Source organism: Podarcis gaigeae (genome assembly GCF_964106915.1).
Source record: "Podarcis gaigeae genome assembly, chromosome: 13".
Classification (NCBI taxonomy): domain Eukaryota; kingdom Metazoa; phylum Chordata; class Lepidosauria; order Squamata; family Lacertidae; genus Podarcis; species Podarcis gaigeae.
Window position 1 is genome coordinate 53,522,310 of NC_139689.1, and position 25,538 is coordinate 53,547,847.

Sequence of the window (25,538 nt, forward strand, 5' to 3'; positions counted from 1 at the left end):
GCTAAAATGTTGGGCCTCTAATACTGTTAATAACAAAGCAACCTAAAATACAACCACTAACATACACCCATGTTTCTGACCCGCCCCCCGCCCAATATCTCAATGTAAAGCAAGTTACCTTTCCATGCATAAGAAGTCGTATAGTGAGTGTGACATTGAGGCCCCCTTCCGTCACCTTCGGATCTTTTGTGTTCATTCTTGTCCAATATCTGCAATTGTTGAATAGAGCTTTTCAGGGTGATTTCTCCCCTGCACTTAACCTAGAAAGACAAAAGGTTACCGTTCGGAGGTCAATGCTTCTCAAAATGCGAATCAATTCATACAGACTACATATTTCAGCATAACTGAAATAACTACATATTTCATACAAACTACATGTTTCAGCAAAACTACATATTATAAAGGGCAAAGGGTCTCGACTCACAATCACCATTTTTGTTTGAGGGTCCCATATTCTTAGTATTCTTCACTTCTGCTCTTTTTATGACTGAGCTCCTAATGCTGATCTCATTATTTAATATGTTCCAGCAAGTGATAAGAAATAACCCTTGAATATATCTTCATTATTTCTAGGCTGCCTTTCAGCAAACATGTCTGTGGGCAAATCTACATTTGTTGGTTATAATGTTAGAAATGTGTTATAAAAATGTGACACCAGGGGACACCGCAGAGCAGCGATCTGCCGGCAATGGAAAAATGCATTGAGCATTATATAACATTATATAACATTATTTAGTGCTATTTTTAATGACGCTTTTACAGATCAATGTAGATCCAGACGCATACTCTGAAGTTGAGACCTACATGCTATACAGCAAAAACCCAGAACTTTAACAAATGATCAGCATGATCATGTGTGAACACAAAAGCTGAATTTTACATTCCAACTTGGTGCAGTGTTCTGTTGAATTGCAGCGAAAATCAACTGATTTCTTCTCACTTTCTCCATCCTTTTCCTTTTCTACTCTAGTGGAACAGATCTTATTTTCCCTTCACGTAGCTCCATAGTGATCGTAACCTGATGTCACTGCCAGCAAGAGCGGCAGACGTCTCAAAGACACTGAAGTCAGCCAGTAACTGTTTTCCACTGTAAATCCTGGGTGCTTGTCTGTTTTTGTCTAGGAATCTCAGAAGTCCCTTAGCTCAGCTTCTTGAAGACCCAAACCCAAAACAGCACTCTTTAATTTCTTGTAGCAAACTTAAATAATATCTCAAATATCTTAATAAATAGGATGGGATACTAATGAAAGCTGAGGTGTCTGGTGGAGATGAAAAGCAAGAAATTATGAGAAACAATTATCCGCATAGAGAGTGAGGCTGCATATGCACCATACATATAAAGCACACTTCAAGAACTTCTTTATTGCTGGGGAAGAGAAATGACATCATGGGGCTAGGGTAAAACTGTAAACCTCCCTTTTTATTTTTGTTATGGGATGCTGTGTGCATATAATTTTGTTATATATAGGTATGCAATAGATATGTATAGTATTGGAATGTGGTTTTTTATGTTATTATATTTTTGCTTTGCTATGTTGTTATGAAATTGTTTTTATAGTGCTTTCTTTGTTGTAAGCCAGTTTGAGCATGTGGGAAAGCAGCATACAAATGAACGAAGGAATGAATGAAATGAGGTTTCCATGTACTTTATATGTATGGTCTTCCACCTGGCACATCTCTGCCAGAATTCAAAGAAACCTGAAATCAACAACAAATATGACAACACATTACTAGCCCAGTTATGGAATCAGTCTAATGGCCTGTAACTTCTTGGGATTCATAGTCTGAATTTATAGTCTAAATAGTAATAGTTATTATGAATTTACTAGTCTTCATGACCACACTGCAATGTAGCTCAACATATTTATCACCATACAATGGATGCATAGTTGAGACTAAGAAACAGCAATCTCACTAGGTCTTTCTCTTTCATACTAGTGCAGGGTGGCTGAAGTTGCCGAGCAAAATTGTTGGGTGTGAGAAGAGTGCTTGCCTCTTCCCTCCCTCCCTGATTCTACCAGCAAATGCTCCCCAAACATTCCCCAACCTTTCTCTCCTCCCAAAAGACTGATGCTGGACGTTAGCCCAACTGGGAAAGAACAAGTTATGATCTCACACAGGTTGCCCAGTATGCTACGTCAGCTCTTTCTGCACACGATACATGTTTTTCCACCGACTCCTCGTCTTGCATCTCATTCTTTGCCCTCTCCCAGCTGGAACATCCCTCATCTCACTAAGCCCAGGACGGCACCCTCTCTTTTTTGTCCTAAACGCCACTTGCAAAAGACCACCATTGTTAAACAGGCTGCCGTGCTTAGCAGTGGAGGAAGATGTTCGGTTCCACCCCCCTCCAGGCTCCACATCTTTCCTGGCCTGCCTCCAATTCCGTCAGAAGCACCCAATTATCTTTAGTTATTTTAGGCAATTGTGTCAGCGAACACAGCAACTAGGTAAGGGATGAGGGAGGTCATGCAGCACTGAGGTACGACACAAAGCTTGTTTTCTTTTATTTGTTGCTTGTTGATTCAGTGTATTGAAATCTGAAAGGCCCATTTCAAAGCTCAAATAATAATAGGACACACTGGCCTTTAATACAATTCTCTTCAGGGAACAAAAGCTTCTTTTGGCAAGGCTACAAGGGCCGCTTGTTGTAGGTTACACACATCTTTCCAGTCAAGCACGATTAATACTCCCCCCGCCCCCCGCAACGCTCATGACCCAGACGAGGATCCTTTCAACTATATAATGTTAGTATTATGCGCTCAGAAATCTCAGTTTTAAAATGGGCTCCTAAAATGGAACTATAATTTAATTATTTTCCTGTAGCCTGTACCATTTTGTTTCATCACTTTGTGCCACAAGGCTAGTAGTTTACAGAAGGCAGTATCTGCCCTCCAGGATTATTTTGCCAGATCCTTTTAACATCTGTTTCTAAAAAGGACTTTATTTGCAACGGCATAAAGAATAATCAGAGACTTATTTACCCAGATAAATCAGGAACGAGTCAGGAAGCCTGGCGGGCTGAGGTGAGCCAAACGGAGGCAAGTGATGGCAACAAAGAAAAAGGAAGGAAGGAACATTTTAAAGGCTGCTCAAAGGGGCTCCAATGGTTCTGAAAGTATTTTCAGGTGATGACGCAAGACATAGAAAATATATATAAATTGCATGGATATTGCCAGAGAAGATTTGTGAGAAATAAATCCAAGACATATGTAATTTTGCTTGGGTTAGTTTCAGTGAGAGCTGCAAGCATTAGTGTAATTGAAAGATTAATTTATGAGGGGCAATTTTACTCAGTGGTGTTATGGGTAAAAGGACACACCATTTAAAAAAGGCTGTTTTGGTTCTGGTGTGTATGTAAAACAATCTATTAAAGTGGTGCCCTTCATTTAGTAAATTGCAGGTTTTTTACACTTCCTTCAGTACCCCAAAAAGGTACCAATACAGTGGTTTGAGCAATTTGAAATAATTTAAATTAATTGCTTAAAAGGCAAGTCAATAATCAACTAATAATAACTAATTAGTCAATAGTCTTAATTGTTATTATTTTCAAGCTCATTTGTAACAATTTCTCTCAGGAAGCCAACAGTATCCTATGAAATGTCAGTCAATTTGAAAATACATATCAATAGATATTACAATCTTGTGTTGCTAAACCTAAATGTAAAGATCCTTCCTGTCAATGAAGGTTTGGTGACTTTTCCTTATTTTTACCCATAATTCTGTTATGCTCCATTTAAATTGCATTAAAATAAAATAATAAACTGCCAAGAAACCTGCTGCAATATCTGGGAAACCGTGTTCTCCTTCATGGAGAGCACGTGTTGTGGTGGGGGCCGCCAGGACACGCCAAAGTTGGGGGCAGGCTAATTGATCGTTGGCCACTGATGCGATTGGGGCTTCCCTTGTTGTTGGGAAGAAGTTAATGTTGCCATTTGTTGATTGACAGCCAGAAATGCTAAAACTCCTTGCACGAGGCTAGGGCTTCCTCTTTTCGCATCGGATTGCCCGCCCCCCCCCCTAGAATTAGGGTTGTTCGCTTTGACCTTGCTATGCCTGTCATGGGGTCATCTGCTCTTGGGGCAGGGGCCCGGTAGGAATTTTGTCCATCTGGCTGATTGGCTGGGGCCATTTGGTTTTTGCCTACTGCGTAGCAAATCATCACAACTTGTAAGGTTGCGGTTAGGCATTGGTTTATGGTTTATTGGTTAATGCTGCTGCTGCAATAGATTCCGTTAAAGGAATCGGGGGCTAACTATTGCTTGTCCACTCTGTCAAGGGGGCTCAGGCCATAGCAATGAGCTCCTGGTTGCATTTGAGGAGGGCTGAGGGCAGGTTCCCTGCTCCGTAGCTAGCCCCAAGTGTATTCCCCTTTTCTGACTTTCGCATCGTGCGGAATGTCAGTCTGTCCCCCATGGTGGGGGCAGACAGTCGCAACCAATGCCTAAGCAACCACACACATTTTTGTATTTTAATAAAGTTGTGGCCTAAATTATGCCAAAAACCTTAAACAAAAAAATTGGTGTGATGTGTGTTATTGGGGTGGCCCTGGGGACCTCGACACGCAAATTGTGGAATCTGGCGGACAGCTAATTTCCTATATTCACATTAATCTGAGTGGCACATATGAGATCATTTAATTTAAGAATTCACAAAGATCAAATCCCTCAAGCACCCCTACTGTCAACTTGGGCAAATCTCCACTTATAGTAAAAAACAACAACAAAGCTTTGTCTATTTATTACAAAGCCAAGGTCTTAGAAAACGTTTGAAAAGGAAACACAACTTACTATAGACTCACAAAGGGTCAGTGTGTGTATGTGTGTGTGTGTGTACAGATTAGATGGGGAAAGATAAACATAAAGCCTTAAGATCTTCCTGCAAGTCCTTATATAATGCAAATTAGATGAACCGTCATTTGGGATTTCAGAGTTTATCATTGCCTACATTAATCTGCTCATTAATATTGAGATTAATGCATCTCAAATGATGTAATGAGACAAATTATGCTGGCCTGGATCCAAACAACCCCATGACTAGTTCTGTGTGTCCAAGAGAGCTTTGGGTCCTTTTCTTAAGCAGGAGTCCCATGCCCTCATGCTGCATGGCAAACTTCTGAAATTAAGGAGATTTTCAAGATGAGTTTGTGATATGATATGGCCGGCCTGCCATGGAAGGGGACAAAGGTGGGAAATCCAATAAAGGCTCCTCCTTAATCAATAAAAAGTCAATTAAATACCTGCCAATTTGCTGCCCTGTCATGTGGAATAATCTGCCATTTGAGGTGGCTGCTCCTTTATTCTGCTTCATAGCAGAGATGGCCTTTGTCTAACCTATTGGACCAAATCTGTCTGACCTGTATTTAACAAATTGATTCCTGTCATGCCACAAGGAAGCATCTGGAACCCAGTTTAAGCACAGCTTAGTTCTAGCACATGTGGACTGCAATATGGATTAATTCCTAGGGGGCCAGGGGTCTTAGTGGACCACAAGCTTAACATGAGTCAACAGTGTAATGCAGCAGCAAAAAAAGCTAATGTTTTTCTAGGCAGCATCAACAGACGTAGAGTGTTCAGCTAAGCATAGGCGGACATGCACTCTGGGTTTTAAGAAGGCTGATTTCAAAAAGCTCAAATAACCACTGGGTGAGAAGAAATTCTCAAAGGGAAGGGAGTCTCATGCAAGACAAAATTGGGATTCAAGATAAAGGGGTCTTAGGAGACTTAACCTAAGTTACCAGTGTGATGCTGCATGAACAGAAGTCTAGTGTCCAGGTCAAGGGAAGTAATAGTCCCACTCTATTCTGCCTTGGTCAGACAACAACTGGAATACGGTGTCCAGTTCTGGGCTCCACAATTTAAGAAGGTTATTGACAAGTTGGAAGTATGCAGAGGAAGGCAACCAAGGGTCAGGAAACCATGGTTTTTGAGGAATTGTTGAGGGAGTTTGATATGTTTCACTTGGAAAAGAGGAGACTGAGAGGAGATATGATAGCCATCTTCAAATATCTAATGGCTGTCACATGGAGAAAGCTTGTTTTCTCCTGCTCCGTAGGCAAAGACCCGAACCAATGGATTCTAGTTACAAGAAAGGAGATTCTAATTAAACATCAAGAATAACTTTCTGACAGTAGGAGCTGTTTGACAGTGCAACAGACTCCCTTGGAAGGTGGTGGACTCTCCTTCCTTGGAGGTTTCTAAACACAGGTTGAGGGGCCATCTGTCATGGATGCCTTAGTTGAGATTCCTGCATTGCTGGGGGTTGGACTAGATGACCCTTGGATCCCTTTCAACTCTACGATTCTGATTCATAGAATCATAGAATCATAGATTTGGAAGAGACCACAAGGGCCATCGAGTCCAACCCCCTGCCAAGCAGGAAACACCCTCAGAGCACTCCTGACATATGGCTGTCAAGCCTCTGCTTAAAGACCCCAAAGAAGGAGACTCCACCACACTCCTTGGCAGCAAATTCCACTGTCGAACAGCTCTTACTGTCAGGAAGTTCTTCCTAATGTTTAGGTGGAATCTTCTTTCTTGTAATTTGGATCCATTGCTCCGTGTCCACTTCTCTGGAGCAGCAGAAAACAACCTTTCTCCCTCCTCTATGTGACATCCTTTTATATATTTGAACATGGCTATCATATCACACCTTAACCTCCTTTTCTCCAGGCTAAACATGCCCAGCTCCCTTAGCCGTTCCTCATAAGGCATCATTTCCAGGCCTTTGACCATTTTGGTTGCCCTCCTCTGGACACGTTCCAGTTTGTCAGTGTCCTTCTTGAACTGTGCTGCCCAGAACTGGACACAGTACTCCAGGTGAGGTCTGACCAGAGCAGAATACAGTGGCACTATTACTTCCCTTGATCTAGATGCTATACTCCTATTGATGCAGCCCAGAAATGCATTGTCTTTTTTAGCTGCCGCGTCACACTGTTGGCTCATGTCAAGTTTGTGGTCATGTCAAGTTTGTGATTCACTGGTATCTTTTGAGAAATGGCTTAATAATAAAAACCTCCAAGTGGTTTACATAAAATATACATTACAATTGTTGATAAGAGCAATAGCGACACAGAATTGCTTATTAAGTTAGCTGTGTTTGGGTGCCTAGACCTTTGAGATACCAAGGTAACATTATTTTACTGGTCACCTAAATCTCACCCAAAATAAGGACTTCCATTTGATTAAAGAAAATAAATGAATCATATGAGTTTTAATAATTAAATCTAGATAAATTTACGTATCTGTTAAATTAGTAGTTTTGAAGAGAAAGAAAGACTTTGTTTTTACATGATACACAAACATTACATCAGACACCATGTTAGGAGAGGCATTCTTGCAAGAGAGGGCTAGTGCCTTTTCTAAGATGGCATCTACCATCTGCATATGTTAAAATTATAAAGAGTGTTTTTTAAATATGCTGCCCAATTAATTGGCAGCCCCTTTTTAATTAATGAAAAGGTTTTTAATAGATTAATCTAACTGATTAATATTGCTAAATATTTCAGTGCTAGGGGAAAAAGTCTTCTTGATTCTTTGCTATAGCTTACTCTGGGTGCACAGGGATGAAGCAGCTGCACAGAGAGCTGTCTGGGCTCAAATTCCTAATCTACTTAAAGAGAGATTTATTAGATTCCATCAGCAATCTGCATCTCTCATAATTCGACAGACGTGTATCTGGATTTGTAGTATCAACATTTTCTCTGGTTTGTGTTTCTAGAGAAACTTTTAGCTGCGGGTGGATGACAGCATCTACATTTGCAAGTAAAATGATTACTGCCTGTAATAAATATAGCATTGATGTTACTGATCATGCCATACAAAAGGAATATATATTCTTAATATCTTCTTAAGAGTTAATTTAATGAGTGCTAGGTTAATATTGCAGAACCCTATTAACTAATGGACAGCACAAGTCTCACAATGCAATCTGTATGGAAATAAAAGAGTTCAGGTTTACATAGAAATGTAATCATTCAAATAAAGATGAATATGGGAATTGACAGGGTAATCCCATGGATATTTACTCATAAGGCTGGCATCTTAAAAGGTATATTGGACATTGTGCTTTATATTCGTAGTCACTGAACTAAGGCTGCATACACACAACATTTTAATCTGGAATCAATGGAGGCTGAGTACTTGTTTTTTCTATGTAGTCCACATACAATAGATCTAGATCTATTGCATACTGTATTTTTTGCCATTGAAAATCAATTCTTGAGCAACTGGTTTCATTCCAAAATTAAATGATTCATGCAAACTGATTCTACATTCACACCGTATGTTCATTGGGAAACAGTTGGAAATGGATGTAAGCTGTCCTGGCATTGCTGTGTTTGTGTGTATACACAACTCTCCAATGGCACTATGGGTGGGTGTACAGCAAGATCACAACCGCTGCTTCCTCCTAGGCAGGAAAATGTGTGGGTAACCTAATCAAGAGGAGTGTTTTCAAATGGGTATGTACCCTCAAACCGTTCAATGCAGAAAAAGCCCCCTCACAAACAACCTACTCTGAACGGAACACTCCCATGGCAGATTTGCCAGGAAAGTGGTAGCGAACCCACTGAAAATGAGTTTCAGTACAACAACCATTTAAGGCAGACCACGTGGAGAGATAATGACTGTGGCAGATCCTCTTCCCCTCCCACCCGCACAAAGCCCTTGGCTTTCCTGCTCCTGTTTGCTCACTATTAATATGCTGGCATTAAGAGAGTAGCGCCGAGTACAATGCTCAAATACAGTACACATGCCTCGTGGGCTGAGAGAATATTTATTCAAACTCACAATGCCTATGCTCCAGATCAGCCTTTCACAACTCTGGGTCCCCAGATGTTGGACCACAACTGGTCACTGGTCAGGGATGATGTGAGTTGTAGTCCTGTAGCATCTGGGGACCCAATGTTGAGAAAGGCTGCTATAGATAATGTGATAATCTGTAGAGAGCCCTGAAATAACTTCTAGGGCAGACTAGACAAATGGCATCACCATTCATGCAATGGTAATGATGGTGGTGTTTTTACGTAAATTGCAGGCATGGGACCCTCAATTCAGATCAGGACCCCAGCAAAGGAGGGTGTCAGGGGGCTTTAAAGCTTTGCCCCCTGCGGTGGTCCTAATCCAGATTGCTAATCCCACATATGGTGTTTGTGCTGGGGAGCCTTTCTTCCAGTGCAAATAGCAAGTGTGCCACCACCCACCCACCCCTACAGGAGGGTTCAAAGGGTTGAAGAGCTCTACCTTCCACCGCAATCCCAATCTAGACCAGCCTTCTGGTGCTTGCTATTTACTCTAAAATAAAAATCACAAAATGATTAACTGCATGAATGGTGTTCTGTGCATTTTGGCCCTATTTTGGAACACCAAAACTAAGGCTATGATTTGCAGCTCCACAATGTATTCAGTGCCTTGGTAAAAGGGAGCATTGAGCTCTCACTTCTGTAGAGAAATAATGGCTGCCTAATTATATTTAAGGGACGCGGGTGGCGCTGTGGTCTAAACCACAGAGCCTAGGGCTTGCAGATCGGAAGGTTGGCGGTTTGAATCTCCGTGACGGGGTGAGCTCCCATTGCTTGGTCCCAGCTCCTGGCAACCTAGCTGTTCGAAAGCATGTCAAAGTGCAAGTAGATAAATAGGTACTGCTCCGGCGGGAAGGTAAACGGCGTTTCCATGGGCTGCTCTGGTTCGCCAGAAGCAGCTTAGTCATGCTGGCCACATGACCAGCTGTACTCCGGCTCCCTCGGCCAGTAAATCAAGATGAGTGCTGCAACCCCAGAGTCATTCGCGACTGGACCTAAGGGTCAGGGGTCCCTTTACCTTTTAATTCTATTTAAAGCTCTGATACAGAAATGCCAGAACACAAGTCAGTGCTCATTTGAGAAGGATGACAAACCTCTTGTGGTGTCAAGATAACTAAACAGAGGGCTGAGCCTGAAACAGAATCTCTCTCACAGACACAGCAGAGCCATCCATTGTTTGCTTATTGTACAATGCCTTTATTTAAGTGCTAAATTCATTGTAATGGCTCTTATTACGTGAAAACAACCCCACCTGTTTTATAGGGCCCTAATCAAGTGAAGTTAGAAATCATCTAGCCCAATGACGTTAAGAGAGCTGAGTTATCCAAGCTATTTTTAGGCACCATTGAGGATTCCACCCCCACCCTCATTCCCCAGCTTAATCCCTTTAAAGAAATTATTCATATAGCTATATACTCCAAGTTCATAAAGAAGATCGTAGCAATGTACACCACTAATATGAACAATACAAAAACACGTAAGAACTAAAATCACAGCTCATCAGCTAACTGTAACAGATTCCTCTCACCCTTTAATTGTCCACATAAGACTGGTGGCATAGAAAGGTTTTCAGCAAATACTTAACAATTAATACAGAAGACACCTGCTAAATCTGGATGGAAGAGCATTCCACAGCAACTGAACCAATGTCACTGAAGACTTGGTTTCATGTTGACATCAGATAAGCATCATCAACTCAGGGGCCAATCAGCAATGTTCCTACAGATCAAAGCTAGGATTTAGGGTCCCAGTAGGGATGCCACCTTTGGTTGGGCAAAATAAATGGCAGGTTGGGCAAAATACGGGACCCACCATAATATGGCTTCTGATACTCATCTCACTAAGAGGATACCATGTTCAATAGTATTGAAAGCCATTGAGAAATCAAACAAAAGTAACAGGGTTTCAAAAAAAAATATGTCTGTGCTTGAAGCAGAAATTCAGTCTCTTCTTTGGCTATGCTAGATATGCAGGTTTACAATAGCAGTACCATTACACTCTAATTAATTCTGGTTTTAGCCACAGTTCTCCAAAGGATGGCAGAGCTGTTTGCTTATATTGCAAAGTTTCTTGGGATAGATAGATATTTTTTGAGCATTTAGGAAAAGCATACTAAAATAATTCATAATAATTATAATTGCTTAGACTACGATCCTATGCATACTGTATATTCCTATATATAAAAAATTCTATTACTGTGCAGCCCCTACTGAAGGATTTGTAGTGACTCACAATCCTGGATTTGCATGAAGTCAATTTGGGTGGGGAAGGAAGAGAAGGCAGGTTGCGCAACAGCAGTGAGCATGGCATCAGCGTGAGATAGGAGAAATTCTAAGAGGGGGGACATGGTGGTTTTAAACAATGGCGGATGTTTGAGTAAAGGAGGAATGGAGGGAACTGAGAGGAAAATGGTGACTTCAAATGGCAGAGGTTGGATTTAAGAACCTTCATGCAGTCAAAGATTTGCAGGCTGCCCGTCCTCTCTCACATATGAGTCAGCTATGGAATATAGCAAGCCAGGAGGCAAACTGGTAGGAAAAAACCTGAGCTGCCTCATGCAAGAGAGAGAGAAATGATGCAAAGCCTGGAAATATTCCACCTTGCATTTATTCCTGGTACCATCCATTGCCTTCAGATTGCAAAGTTCCAGATTGGATGTAGCAATTTAGAAGAGATATTTTATTAATAAGCAAAGACCTTTATATGTACAACATCCATCACCTGAACTTAACATTCTCAAACTGAACGAGCTAACTGACAGGTTTGCTCTCAAAATTCTTAAAGACGTTGTAACACGTATCAGTACGGGTTGTTTGCGCAAAGGCGGGTGTAGAATAGGAGAAATGAGGTGGCATGGAAATTGAGGTTTTGTGCAAGCGAGAGATGAAGAAGGAGGTAAGATTAGGAAGAAAAGGGAATGAAGGTGGAGAATATGGGTTGCAAAAAGGAGGGAGTTGGAGGCATGAGAAGAATGGGGTTGAAGATGAAAGTAGGAGCGTGAAAGGGCTTCAGGTGAGAATGTGTGGGAGGAGGAAGATGTGGGAGGTTGCCCTGGGGGTGGTTTGCGTAGAGGGTGGGGCATAAAAGGAGGGAGAGGAGACATGGACATGGGGTTAAAGGTGAATTCAGAGGTGCAAAGTCGGGTTGCAGAACAGAAGAGACAAGTAGCTTCAGAAATGGGGTTAAGAAGGTGAAGAGTGACTTAACAGTTGCATGGGACGGGAAGGGGAAACTCTAAGGGGTTGATGTGGGGGGGGGAGGTAACAGGGGGTTGGTGAGTGGAAAGAGCAGGGGTACAGCCCCTAGTATACTCAGAAATATGTCAGATCAGTTCAGTGGGTCTTACTCCCAAGAAAACATGTATAAGACCCAAGTCTTAGACTGTGTACACATTACCAGCTAAAAATGCAGCTAGGTCGTCCTTTTTGTTTCAATTCAGACCGAAGCAGGTTTTGAGGGAAATGCATCAAAACACAGAAGGAAACAACAGGATAGATATAGATTGTGGCTAACATTGTGTGTACACTATTTCCCAAACAGTTGTGGCAGCACCAGGGATGCAGAGTAAACAGGAGTCTGAACACAAGCTTAGAAGTATTAAGAATTCATTGGTGGGTCAATTTGAATTTGTGCATCCAGCAAATTAGGTCTTAAGAAGTGTATACTGTACTTACTGCTGTATAACATCACAAAGCATAGCATTAAACCAGAAACCATGCTTGGTTCAATGGCACTTAATGAAGACCTGGTGGTACGAAGGCTTAGAATTGGGGTGCCAGACGAATTTCTACCACTTTCTACTACATTATGTAAAATCAAATAGCAAAAGGTTTGATGAGGATGTTTTATACATTGTATTAGAAAATTTGCTTCCAAAGTTTCATTCTCCAACAATTCCGCTCACCCTCTTCAATGGCAGGCCCAACTAGCCAATGGGAACGCTTGGGCCTGCTCCCAGGGGCCATTAATTTGCGGCCTGCCCAGCTGTCTTCCCTGCCTTTTCATTGGATCTCCCACCCTTCCTTAATTTAATTGCTTTTACTTGTGCTTTGACCTTGCTATGGACCAAACTGGCTGCCATATTCAGGGGCCAGGCAGGAATTTTTCCATGTGGCAAACTGACACCAGCCATCTGGTTTTCACCTACCTCATAGCAATGAGGTTAGGTGGTTAGGCATTGGATCTTGGCTGGAGAGGAGGTTATAGCCTCTGCCTGCCCCTCCTTGAGAAAAGGTATCCTGTTTAAATGATTTGGGAGGAGTGGCTTCTTTCCGAAGCCCAGGCGGAGCTAGGGCTATACCACTCCTCCAACAGGGACTCTGCGGAGGGTACCCCTATTGGACGTAGGTCATAGGGAATCCCCCCAAGATGTGGTTTGCCTTTAGATGCACTTCCAGCGGAGGGGCCAGAGTAGCAACGACTTCACCCAATGCCTATGTCAAACCATTCTCTACTGTAACCAATAAAATGGTGGCCATATTCAGGGCCAAACCCAACATGCTGTTGTCCCGAGGGAACTGTGGGGTCACGGGGTCTTGGCACACAAACCATCAGTTCTCTCATTCACCAAAAATAACAGGAAAAGCTTCTGTTTTATATTTTTATCTATTTTATTTTGTTCAGTGATACACTGTATTTCAAACTACATAATGCACAATGGTTTTTATTAATCATTACAGCTGTCCTATATGTAGTGTAAAAGTGAAACAAAAAAAAAAAAAACAATTTTGAAGAAAGCTACTTTTCTGCTCCATCCTCTTGGTGCATCAATAGTCAGCTTAGTATTTTTCACACTCCAGAAATGGCTTGTGTTTTCCACATGCCAGGTCCCTTGGGACTTGTAACTATTTAACATACTGTGTTACATGGAATGGGGCACTTTATGTGAAATTTAAAAAATAACTGAATAATCTTCTAAGTTGGACAGAGATGCTTTTGTTCCATGCAGAGCTGCAAGGCACATTAATGCAAGAATATAGCTTGATCACAGGAAAACAAGAAATCATTGTAGCTTGCATATAAAAGCTGGCCTGTTCTCTGTGGTCATAAAAGCATCACTTGATTTGCACCATCATTAGATCTGAACTGACCTTTTCTTGTTAACATTTCACACTGCACAATTAGTAAGCAACTGTTGAGCGATGTGAATGCCTTTGTACATATCACCTCAGGCAAGGATGCTTATTTTAAACTTCAGACAATCAGCTAAGTCCACAGGAAACACTGCAGGGCTTGTGAGTATGTAGCCAAATGTAACAAGTGTGGAAAACCTAGAAGAGCATGTATCCACTGTGTCCTGTGATTTCCTGCATAAACAAAGGCTAACATCTTAGAGTCAGAATCCGAAACTGTCTTTGGAAAACTAACTGAGCTGAGTGCAACACATTTTTGAAGGCAACCTAAGTTTTGGAGACATGTGTGATGTCCCACGTGCATGCCGGGGCCCTTGATTCTTGGGAACAACCCAGTGCCTGTGGTGATCGCATTCTTACACCCGATGTCTTTTGGCATGAAAGTGTAAGAATTCTCTGCTATTAGAGGAGCACTGTCTTCCTTGTTCTCTGCATGTTTATTGTGGATAAACAGTGAGCAAAACTACAGCATGGAGCAACAGCCTATTTTTAATATAAATGTATAGTAAAAAAAGGGACGCAGGTGGCGCTGTGGGTTAAAGCCTCAGCGCCTAGGACTTGCCGATCGAAAGGTCGACGGTTCGAATCCCTGCGGCGGGGTGCGCTCCCGCTGCTCGGTCCCAGCGCCTGCCAACCTAGCAGTTCGAAAGCACCTCCGGGTGCAAGTAGATAAATAGGGACCGCTTACCAGCGGGAAGGTAAACAGCGTTTCCGTGTGCGGCTCTGGCTCGCCAGAGCAGCGATGTCACGCTGGCCACGTGACCCGGAAGTGTCTCCGGACAGCGCTGGCCCCTGGCCTCTTGAGTGAGATGGGCGCACAACCCCAGAGTCTGTCAAGACTGGCCCGTATGGGCAGGGGTACCTTTACCTTTACCTTTATAGTAAAAAAAGTCTAGGAAATATGTTTTCAGTGGTGGTGGGGGGGGCAACCATAACATTATGTTCATGGGCTTGGTGGAGATGCCATATAATGAACATTTCACTCATTTTCATTAAGTACCTCACCAACCTATTCTATGGTTGATGAAAGGAAGTGGTAAGCGCTGTTTAGACATACTGTGAGCACCTTGTATGATTTAATACCATTAAGAAGCTAAATTAATCAGATAGGGTAATGGAATGGACGTAGGCTGCATTTGGACGGCACTTTATCCTGTCTTCCTGATGTTTCCTCACCTGTTAAATTTCTCACCTGTTAAATTTCATGCTTTATGTGATCTTTCAGACAACATAAAAGTCACTTCTGGGGATCTAGTAGAATCTAGCAGGAGCATAGTATTTATTTTCATTTTAATTACTTCCATTAAAAATCCATTTGCTACCCCATTGCAAGCTCAAAATTGGTAGAGTTTTGTGTTGTCATTTCCCCATGCTTTTCATTATCATACCACTGCCACTCATGTGATACAATTTAGGGAGATATTCCAACATACACTTCTTTCCAACCATTTAAAATTTAGCATGACATTGGTCAAAATGCCACAATTCTATAGCACAACAGCTACTATAGTGTAAAAGAAATATTAGGAATTGAACAGAAGCATTATAACCAATGAAACAAAAACAAAAAAACCTTGTGTCTGAATGCAGCCTTGATTCATTCCTGTTTCTCACTTGTTCACCATTAAAGCCTATTGTGTTCTGTTTCTGTGCAGATTTTAATGGGAAAAGCTTTTTAAAATCCATATGGTCAACTGGTTTTTTATATAAAAAATAATACATTAAAAAAAAATTTGTAAGGATTTCCTGGATCAGCTAGAAAGTGCAGTGTGAGTTGAAAATCCCTTAGAGGAAATGGCATGTCACTACATGTATCGCCTTTTGGTAAAAATATTGGCAGGGTGGGGAGACAGTTGCCTGGGGAGGGAGATGGCTGCCTCTGTGTACTGGGGGGGGGGGAGCCATATTGTTCCCCATACAATTCCTCAGGGAAGGACTGCCTATAACGGCATATTCCTACTTCCTGGAGCATTTGTGCACAGCACAAAAATGGCTTGCTGTCACACTACACACACTAGCTGCTCCAAGCAGCTTGAAAATGGAAAAAAGGGAAAGCAAAAAACTGCCCTCAGACCCCTCTGTAAGTTGCAAGCATTCAGACGGTGCTCAGCAAGGTCCACAGTTCTGAAAACTACTCTGCACATGTGTGCTCTGATCCAGGAACTGGTCCAAGAGGAGTGAATCAGGGAAGCGCACTCAAAACTATGGCGCAAACAAAACCCTCCCCCATCCTTAGTTTCAGAGTAAAGTCAGATGACAACAAGATGGTTTTTCAATGCATGGTATAACCAACTATGGCCTTTGCTAGTGATCTATCTTTTTTCAGCATCTTATTGGCTTGTCACAGAGACTTTATGTGGCTGTCCTGCCTGGAGTTGCCTCCCTAACATGTATGCTAGGCTTGTGTGTAAGGACCGTTTGCTCCTGGCAGCCGCTTCCTGATATCCCCAGCTGCTGGCATACCATCCTCATGGTATGTGTTGTCCTGTCTAGGAAAAGCCTGAACATACCCTGGCCTGCTGTTCTACCTTCTTGGATCATATGGTGCCCCGGAGTTACAGAAGGCTGCACAAACTGATTTCCATACACACTTCTTTCTGACAGAGATGGAGTTGAAATTTGATTTCTTATCTCAGAATTAACCACTCCTGGCTATGGATCTCTTGTAACGCCAAAATCTATCAAGTTTAACTACCTGCATACTATAACATCTAGGGAACGTATTACGCTAAAAATAATTGTTATGGCTACAATTTCACATTCTTTGTCTACCTAATTACTCACTTTAGTCAACTTGTTTCCCACCTGTCCAATTACAGGTGTCAATTCACTCAGCAAAGCTAACAAGATTCTCCTATTACCAATCACTGTTGCTGTGATGGGCATGTTTTGCATATATTTAAACTCTAATTGAATTGTCACAGACAGTACTTTGCATTCCATTGCCATTTAACTCCAGCCTTTACACACACAACCCTTACACTTAGTAAAAGACAACTGAAGATCACATGTGACACAGCAGGCGCTAGTTCACGAAAGGTTAGACAATAATTAAATTTGTTAGAGACTCAAGACTCTGTTTTTATTTTTACTTTTTGTGGCAGCAGATAACCACTCCACAGCTTAGTCAGCTTAGGATGGAAGCTAGAATCAATGGTTTTCTGCGCCATTTATTTATTTAATATCTCTACCTATGTGTCACATTTTGTTTCCCAACCTTCCACAAAGGAACTTATCCTTAAACCAATGAGTAAAACAGGTTAGGCTGAGGGGGTACCTATTACAGGACACCCTCCACTTTCAGTGGCTCTCTTTCGTCTTCTGAACCAGCAGCCTTTTGTTATGTTAGCACCCCAGGGCTCCTAGAAAAGTTGACATTCGACCTCCTTTGGCACGTTCCACTTTCCACCTCCATTTAGCTGGCGATCTGCCCATGGGCCCACAATGTCAACCTCCCTTCTGCCTAGCCTCCTGCCTGCAGTGTCAACCACCTGCTACCATGGAAACAAATATCCAGGCCAAGGTCACAATGGAGACACATATCCACTGAACACTGCCACCCCCTTGCCACTGTGACATTACTTGACAAGTATGAAGACCTTGCTGGGGGTTTTTAATAGAAAAAGGGGGCCAAGAAGTTGTCTCCTGTGCTTGCCCCATTAAACACCAGTTTGCAGAAAACATTCCCGTGGATGTGTCAATTCCCTTTCAACCCTGGAGCTCAAGGTCTTCTAGGAATATCTCCAGGGCAAGATGGAAAGGGGGCTCATTTGGCTGTCCACCTCCCCAGTCAAAGCACCTACCTTGTTTGTGGGTGCAAACTCTGAGGACTGTACCTCTGCACTGATTAGCCAGTGCTTAGTCAGAGACCGATTAAGAACTGGTATCCTCTGACATTCAATTGACTGTGATTTTATGTAAACTGTGCTATTTTTACTGTTGTTAGCCGCTCTGAGCCCGGTTTGGCTGGAGAGGGTGGGACATAAATAAATTATTATTATTATTATTATTATTATTATTATTATTATTATTATTATTATCCCTGAACTCAGAGAGCTCAATGGTTTACTGATTTTGACCTGTAACCTGGTGCAAATCTCAAGATTAATTGGTAAAAAACATAACTGCATTTTAAGATAATTTATTATAGGGTGCTAACAAAGCCCATAATAACTTTAGCAACGCTATCTAACACCCACCCATTCTTAAGCCAAGGGTTGTGTGCTTTTGACATATATGTGCCTACTACTTGAGCCCATGCAATTGGGTCACTCAGTGAGCAGAACAGCAGGCTGGCCACTCGTGAGGAATAATCACATGTAGCTCAAAATACCAGAAGGTGCGCTGTTACCATGCACCTGTTCAAAGACACATTGACTTTGTATATGAAAGTTCAATTTGGATGGGCGTTAACTGCCTGAATTACTTTAGATGCATTTCAAGGCAGAGGGAAGTATTTTTAAAGTGAATGCCAAGTGCCTGGGAATTTCAGCAAAGCAATGGAGGGAGAAAGCATCGGTGGGAGATTCACCGCTCAACAGCTTGGAGCCTACAAAGGCTGCAGTCATGTGCAGTGACAGGGCAGCACAGAATTCCCTCAAGGCTCTGTGCTCTAGTTAAATCAATTTGTTAGAAGCAGCTCTGCTGCTTTCCTCTAACTCCCATCCTCGCTCCAACCCAGATCAGGAAGCCTATTGGAAACAAAGACAGCTGGAGCCCACAGCTGCCTCCTTGTAGTAGATTAATTAGTACATCAGACATCATCTCCTAATTAGCAAGCACGTATAGAATAAAAACCTCTCTGAATCAAGTGAGCCATTGCCATATGTTGAGGCTGTAACAATACACTAAACATGTACCGTAATTCTGTAAAATAACTAAAGGAACAAGACCAGGCTGCCCATGGTCACTTTTGTTGTTTATAATAGTTTTAGAAGTATTGGTGCAAAGAATAAGATGTAATCAAGACAGTCAAAATGTAAGAGTGGGACAGAGACAAGATAAATTAAAAGCATTTGCACACAACATGGTGATATCCGTGATAAGTGTTACAAGAGATTAAAAAAACTGGTGAGGTAGCAGGTTTTAAGATTAATAAAGATAAAATCAAACTCTTGGTTAAAAGTATGACGAGAATAAAAATAAATTACAAGATGTGTCTGGATTAAAGATTGAAGGAAGGTTAAGTATTTAGGTGTATACGTAACAGCAGATAATATAAATCTGTATAAAGATAATTATGTAGAAACCTGGGAAGATATTAAAAGAAATTAGCAAATTTAGAACAGAATTAATCTTTCACTATTAGGCAGAGTGTTGACTAAAAACGAATTTATTACCTAGGATGTTATTTTTGTTTCAATCAATTCCGGTGACTGGCAAGACAGATTGTTTCAACGCATGGCAAAAATATATTTCTAAATATATTTGGCAAGGGGGAAAATCAAGAATAAAATATAAAATACTGATAGATGCAAAATAGAGAGTAGGTTTCTCCCTGCCGGATATGAGGTTATATTATGAAGCATCTTGTCTTTGTTGCTTGAAGGAATGGATGACATTGGAGAATCCACATATTTTAGACTTTGCAGGCCATGATAATATTTTCAGTTGGCAAGTTTAATAATAATAATAATAATAATAATAATAATAATAATAATAATAATAATAATTTATTTATACCCCGCCCTCCCCAGCCAAGGCCGGGCTCAGAGTGGCTTACAAGCAATAATAAAAACAAGATGAATGGTTACCACTTAAAAACAAAAATAAAATACAACATTAAAATAATGGAACATTAAAATATTAAAATGTAGCCTCATCGCAGGAGGAGAAGGAAAAGAAAGAAAGAGGGGGGGGAGAGAGAGAGGGGGGGAGGGAATCAAATTGGCTCCAAGCCAAAGGCCCGGCGGAACAACTCTGTCTTACAGGCCCTGCGGAAAGAAATCAGATCCTGCAGGGCCCTGGTCTCATGAGGCAGAGCGTTCCACCAGGCCGGAGCCAGAGTTGAAAAGGCCCTGGCTCTGGTCGAAGCCAATCTAACTTCCTTAGGGACCACTAGGGTGTTGTTATTTATGGACCTTGAGGCTCTCCGTGGGGCATACCAGGAGAGGCGGTCCCGTAGGTACGAGGGTCCTAGGCCATGAAGGGCTTTAAAGGTCAAAAGCAGCACCTTAAATCTGACCCTGTACTCCACCGGGAGCCAGTGCAGCTTGAAAAGCACTGGGTGAATATGCTCCCATGGCAGAGACCACGTGAGGAGCCTCGCTGCAGCATTCTGTACCCGCTGGAGTTTCTGGGACAGCTTCAAGGGCAGCCCCGCGTAGAGCGAATTACAGTAGTCAAGCCTGGAGATGACCGTCGCATGGATCACTGTGGCCAGGTCGGGGCGGGAAAGGTAAGGGACCAACTGCTTGATGCAGCGAAGGTGGAAAAATGTCGCCTTGGCTGTTGCTGTAACTTGCGCCTCCATGGAAAGGGAGGCATCAAGGATTACACCCAAACTTTTAACGGAAGGCAATGGCACTAATTGGGCCCCCGCAAGAGAAGGGAGTTGGTCCCTCATCCCCATGCCATCCCGACCTAGCCATAGGACCTCTGTCTTCGAAGGATTTAGTTTCAATCGGCTCCCACGAAACCATCCAGCCACAGCTTCCAAGCATCTGCTCAGTGTGTTCGGGGCCGAGTCAGTGTGGCCATCCATCAGCAGATAGAGCTGAGTGTCATCAGCATATTGGTGACAGCCCAGCCCAAAGCTCCGGATAATCTGGGCAAGGGGGCGCATAAAGATGTTAAAAAGCATCGGGGAGAGAATTGTGCCCTGCGGCACTCCACACACCAAGGAGTGGCGCGATGACATTTCCCTCCCTAGTGCCACCCTCTGTCCCCAACCAGAGATAAAAGAGCACAACCAGTTACGGGCTATGCCCTGTATCTCCACGTCTGCAAGGCGGTGGTCAAGAAGATCATGATCGACCATGTCAAAGGCTGCTGACAAATCTAAAAGGATCAGCAGTCCTGACCTGCCTCGATCCAGTTGTCTACGGAGATCATCTGTTAGGGCAACCAGAGCCGTCTCCGTCCCAAAACCAGGACTGAAACCGGACTGAAATGGATCTAATGCCGATGTTTCCTCCAGAAACCTACCAAGCTGTTCAGCAACCGCTCTCTCAATTACCTTACCCAGGTATGGAAGATTTGAAACTGGGCAGTAATTGGATAGGTCTAAGGGATCTAATGAAGTTTTTTTTAAGAGTGGACACACCACTGCTTCCTTCAATTCCCCTGGGAATGTCCCCGTGTCAAGGGACAAATTGATAATTTCAACCAGGGGGGTCCGCAGAACATCTGGACACTCCCTAATCAGCCAAGACGGGCACGGATCAAGGAGGCAGGGGGTGGGCCTACCAACTTGGAGGAATCTATCCACATCAGTAGGGAGTATCCGATCGAAATGGTCCAACACTGGACCTGAAGTCAGTCGAGGGGCCTCCAGTTCAATCACTGTATCTAAATTGGCAGGGAGGTCATTTATGGTATGAAAAGGTGAAAGTACATAAAGGATTTACACATCATATAATTAGGAAAAAATTGTATAGAGTATGGGATAAATACAACAATCTATTAGAGGCAAAAACACCACTTTGACTCACCAGTGGAAGCTATAGCAGTAAAGAAAAAGAATATGATAGAAAAGTGTGCAACTTATATAAATTTATTAAAACAAGAGGGAGGAGAGTATCAATTAAAATAATTTAAGGAATTATCAGGTAAATTAACAACATGGATACAATATCATCATTTGAACAAAGCATTTAAGAAAGATAGGATACAAGGGTCTGGGGAACAAATATTGCAACTGGAGAGCGAGCTGTTGGAATGTAATGTAAAAGTGCTGTTTAAAATGTTTAAGATATTATTGGAATGGGAGAAAAGGATGAGCGAGTAAAATCCTCAATGATACAATGGGCAATAGGATTATTGTAACAACCTGCAGTTTCATAAGAATATATATTTAAATTAAATGAATAAATGAGTAAATTAAGTTAATTTGGAATATGTAGAGAATATAAAAAATAAACTGCAGAAAGAGGGGAAAGGAAGTTGAGTTTTGAAACGTTAAAATGATTGTAAAATTATTGAAATGTATAAAACTGAAAATCATAAATAAAAGAATAAAAAAACATGTAATTCTGCCCATCATGAAAAACTGCAAACTTAGGCCACTGATTAATGCAGTGTCACATATTTATGTCATCAGGTTGGATTCTTTTTTTCAACATTCAGTCTGAAGATTGTATGTCCTCTGCAGCCCTGCTAAAGCAAGGCTATTTTTCTAGTAAAAGAGGGACCAGTGTTCACCAAGAACGTCTCCCTTGTTCTCTTAGAATGGCAATGGTGCCACCTGAGAGGGGCTGCAGCTGAGCTCTGGCTGGGGGGGGGGGGAGCCCTAGCTAAAAGCATGTAGATGGGAGAGGAAGGGGCAACACAGAGTGACAACACCAAGGCCCCTGCAAATCCTAGCTGAGGTGCAAAGATTTCACAAAGGAAGAGAGGGACTCTCCTGCAATGAGTGGGCAGGGCTAGGAGAAGAGCCAGCAGCAAGGTCAAGTAAACCCAGTGCTTTTTTTCTTAAAAAAGAAAATCTTTAGGGGTACTCTTATTTTCCTACTCATATTGAAATACTGCCCCTCAATGAGGCCAAACCTAGATTCACAAAATGTTTAGAGGTATTCGTACCCCTGGGGACCCCCAGAAATAAAGCACTCAGTAAACCATTGTGGAATTGGACTAAAAGTGCCACAAGAATCAAGCCCTTGGCATGCATGCCATAGTTACATGGCTTAGTTCAATCAAAGCTGCTTTTGGACCTTTGAATTCATATTCTGTGACCTCTCATGTGCCCCCTTAACATTCACTTATTCAGTTCTAGGCTGCCCAGTTCCATTGAGGTGTCAGAGAAGATAAGCCAACGGAAGCCAGTATTGTTATTAAGGCATCCAGCTGTGCTAATGTGACATATTCACAGGACAAGGAGGTCATGAACACTTATTCTATTACTTTACAGCTGTCAAAATATCTTCCAATAAATGAAGGAATTGCTTTCGCAGCTATTACAAATACAACCCGCTTGCACCAAACATGGGACTACACACAACTGATGCCCTTAAATTTATTAGGCTCTTACTTTCTCACAACTGCTAACGTGAGCTTTTATACAAATAAGGAGTACACAAAAGTCCTTCATTAACAAAATTAACAAAAAAATAACAAAAAAACAAACAAAAAAGGTCTTCTCTTTTTTTAAAAAAAACACAGCTTCATTAGGAATAAATATTACTTTTGTAAAGGTAAAGGTAAAGGTACCCCTGCCAGTACGGGCCAGTCTTGACAGACTCTGGGGTTGTGCGCCCATCTCACTCAAGAGGCCAGGGGCCAGCGCTGTCCGGAGACACTTCCGGGTCACGTGGCCAGTGTGACATCGCTGCTCTGGCGAGCCAGAGCCGCACACGGAAACGCCGTTTACCTTCCCGCTGGTAAGCGGTCCCTATTTATCTACTTGCACCCGGAGGTGCTTTCGAACTGCTAGGTTGGCAGGCGCTGGGACCGAGCAGCGGGAGCGCACCCCGCCGCAGGGATTCGAACCGCCGACCTTTCGATCGGCAAGTCCTAGGCGCTGAGGCTTTAACCCACAGCGCCACCTGCGTCCCTATCAAATTTGAAAAAACAACAGTTTGGGGGCAAGTTTAGCTGTATTAAGAGGGGAATAATGTTGAACACCAATTATTTGAATATCCCTTTAAATACTATCTTGGAAGTATCACCACTGAAACATTGTGACTGAAAATACACAATCATTACAAAGCAGAGGTGATTATTTGGTGGTAGATAAAAGAGAGAGAGAGAGAGAAAGAGAGAGAAAGAGAGAGAGAGAGAGAATAAATGAAGCAGGTTGAAGGCTGCCACTGGGAGAAACATAGGAAGACGGGCATCTTCCATCATTCCCAGAGTCTGAAGGGAAAGCCCCTTCTTCTTCTACTGCTCTCTATGACTTCTAATGGTGACTCTGGCTGCTCCCAGTGTGAAATCTTGTTTTACTGCAGCAGAGTTATTCTGCAGTAACTTAGCTTGTGAGAGGTTTTCTACCTAATTAGGATACAATACCTGCGCTCAGCCCCACAACACTGAACAGGTTCACACAAGGAAAAAGCAGGCAAACGATCCCCATCCCCATTTACCCCCCCCCACCTATCACCCACTATTCCAACATGCAGAACGAAACCTCTAGATAAAAACCTAGCAAGCCAAAGGCCTACACTGTCTAAAAGATTTCTATAACAACAAACCTATACCAACACAATAAATACAAGACACGCAAATACCTCGGCAAATACATCATCAACTACATACCTTTTTAAACAATCCAACAGCAAAATCAGCAGCCACTAGGCCCTTGACCACCTTCAAAAACCTTCTCTTGATGGCAGAAGAACACAGTAAAGGGATGGTATCCACAAAATACTGCTCCAAAACACCCTTGATGCAATCAAAGAACAATGGGAGCACGTCATAAGCTTTGAAATTAACCCCACCAATGGACTAGAATGTGGTCCATATCAACCAAAAGAAGGGAACTCACTCTGAAGCTCACCTACAGGTGGTACTTAACACCACAGAAACTGGTGCTGATACGCCCAGGAACCTCAACAAGGAGAGGCTGCACCTCCACAGGAACATACCTCCACTATGCCTGTCCAACCCTTCTGGACAGATGTCCTACAAGAGATATGCAAAATAACTAAACAGGTATTAGAACTCACCCCAGAACTGGCCCTACTGAACATCTTCCAAGATCATAATGACCACTCACATTATAGAGAGCTTATAACCCCCCTACTCTCAGCAGTCTGAAGACTCATAGCCAGACACTGGAGGGACCTGTCAGGAGTAAACATGAACCAATGGTATCAAATTGTATGATAAACTGAAACTGACACGGGGACAAATAGAAGAGGATGCCTTCACCCCAGTATGGCTTCCCTTTATCACATACACAGTCCAACAGGACAATGACAAGAATCCACTGACAGCATACAAATCAATCTGGCTTACCTGACCCAACAAGCCCAATGCAAATAAACCCCACTGCATCCAACCTCGGACAACTAACCACACCCTTCCCCTTAATACCTCTCTCTACCAAGGAAATGTAATAAATGAATAGAAAGAGAGGATACCCAGTTGACATGGACACAAAACCCACACGTACGTTATACAAAATAATATAAGCCTCACCACCCCTCCTCTCCCCCCTCTTCTTCCTTGACCTTATACAGTACTGTACTCAGCACTAATGTCTCATGACAAATGTAACTGATCTGTAAGAAAGACCATACAACCTGAAAACAAGGCATGTACTTTTGTAAACCAAGAAAATCTTTAATAAAAATAAATTAAAACAAAAACACCTGTGCTCAGAGATTTCCAATTTCCTATTGGTTGCTGATTTGCTACTAAGTCTAGTTCAAGGTGTTACTATTGGTATATAAAGTCCTTACCGACTTGGGACCAATTTACCTAGGAGATGGCCTTACTCCACAAGTGCC

General features: G+C 42.3%; 2 protein-coding genes across 22 annotated transcripts in view; both read right to left on the bottom strand.

Annotated features, from left to right (window-relative positions):
* Positions 1 to 25,538, bottom strand: part of LOC310830079 (poly(rC)-binding protein 3-like) — a 238,217-nt gene that overhangs the window by 35,060 nt on the left and 177,619 nt on the right. For 16 of the 21 annotated variants that reach the window (XM_083709602.1, XM_083709613.1, XM_083709608.1 and 13 more), the window contains one exon: positions 119 to 260. In XM_083709602.1, coding sequence (XP_083565728.1) covers positions 119 to 196 — 78 coding nt within the window. In that variant the 5' untranslated portion in view covers positions 197 to 260. The remainder of the gene's footprint in view (positions 1 to 118; positions 261 to 25,538) is intronic. The other 5 variants (XM_083709597.1, XM_083709596.1, XM_083709598.1 and 2 more) reach the window with 2 other exon arrangements.
* Positions 19,814 to 21,203, bottom strand: LOC310830575 (uncharacterized protein; the record flags this gene model as incomplete). The annotated part of the gene is made up of 2 exons (XM_083710356.1): positions 20,429 to 21,203; positions 19,814 to 20,398 (listed from the first exon to the last, which is right to left on the bottom strand). The coding sequence occupies exons 1-2, from the start codon at positions 20,909 to 20,911 to the stop codon at positions 19,814 to 19,816; spliced, it is 1,068 nt and encodes a 355-aa protein (XP_083566482.1). The 5' UTR covers positions 20,912 to 21,203.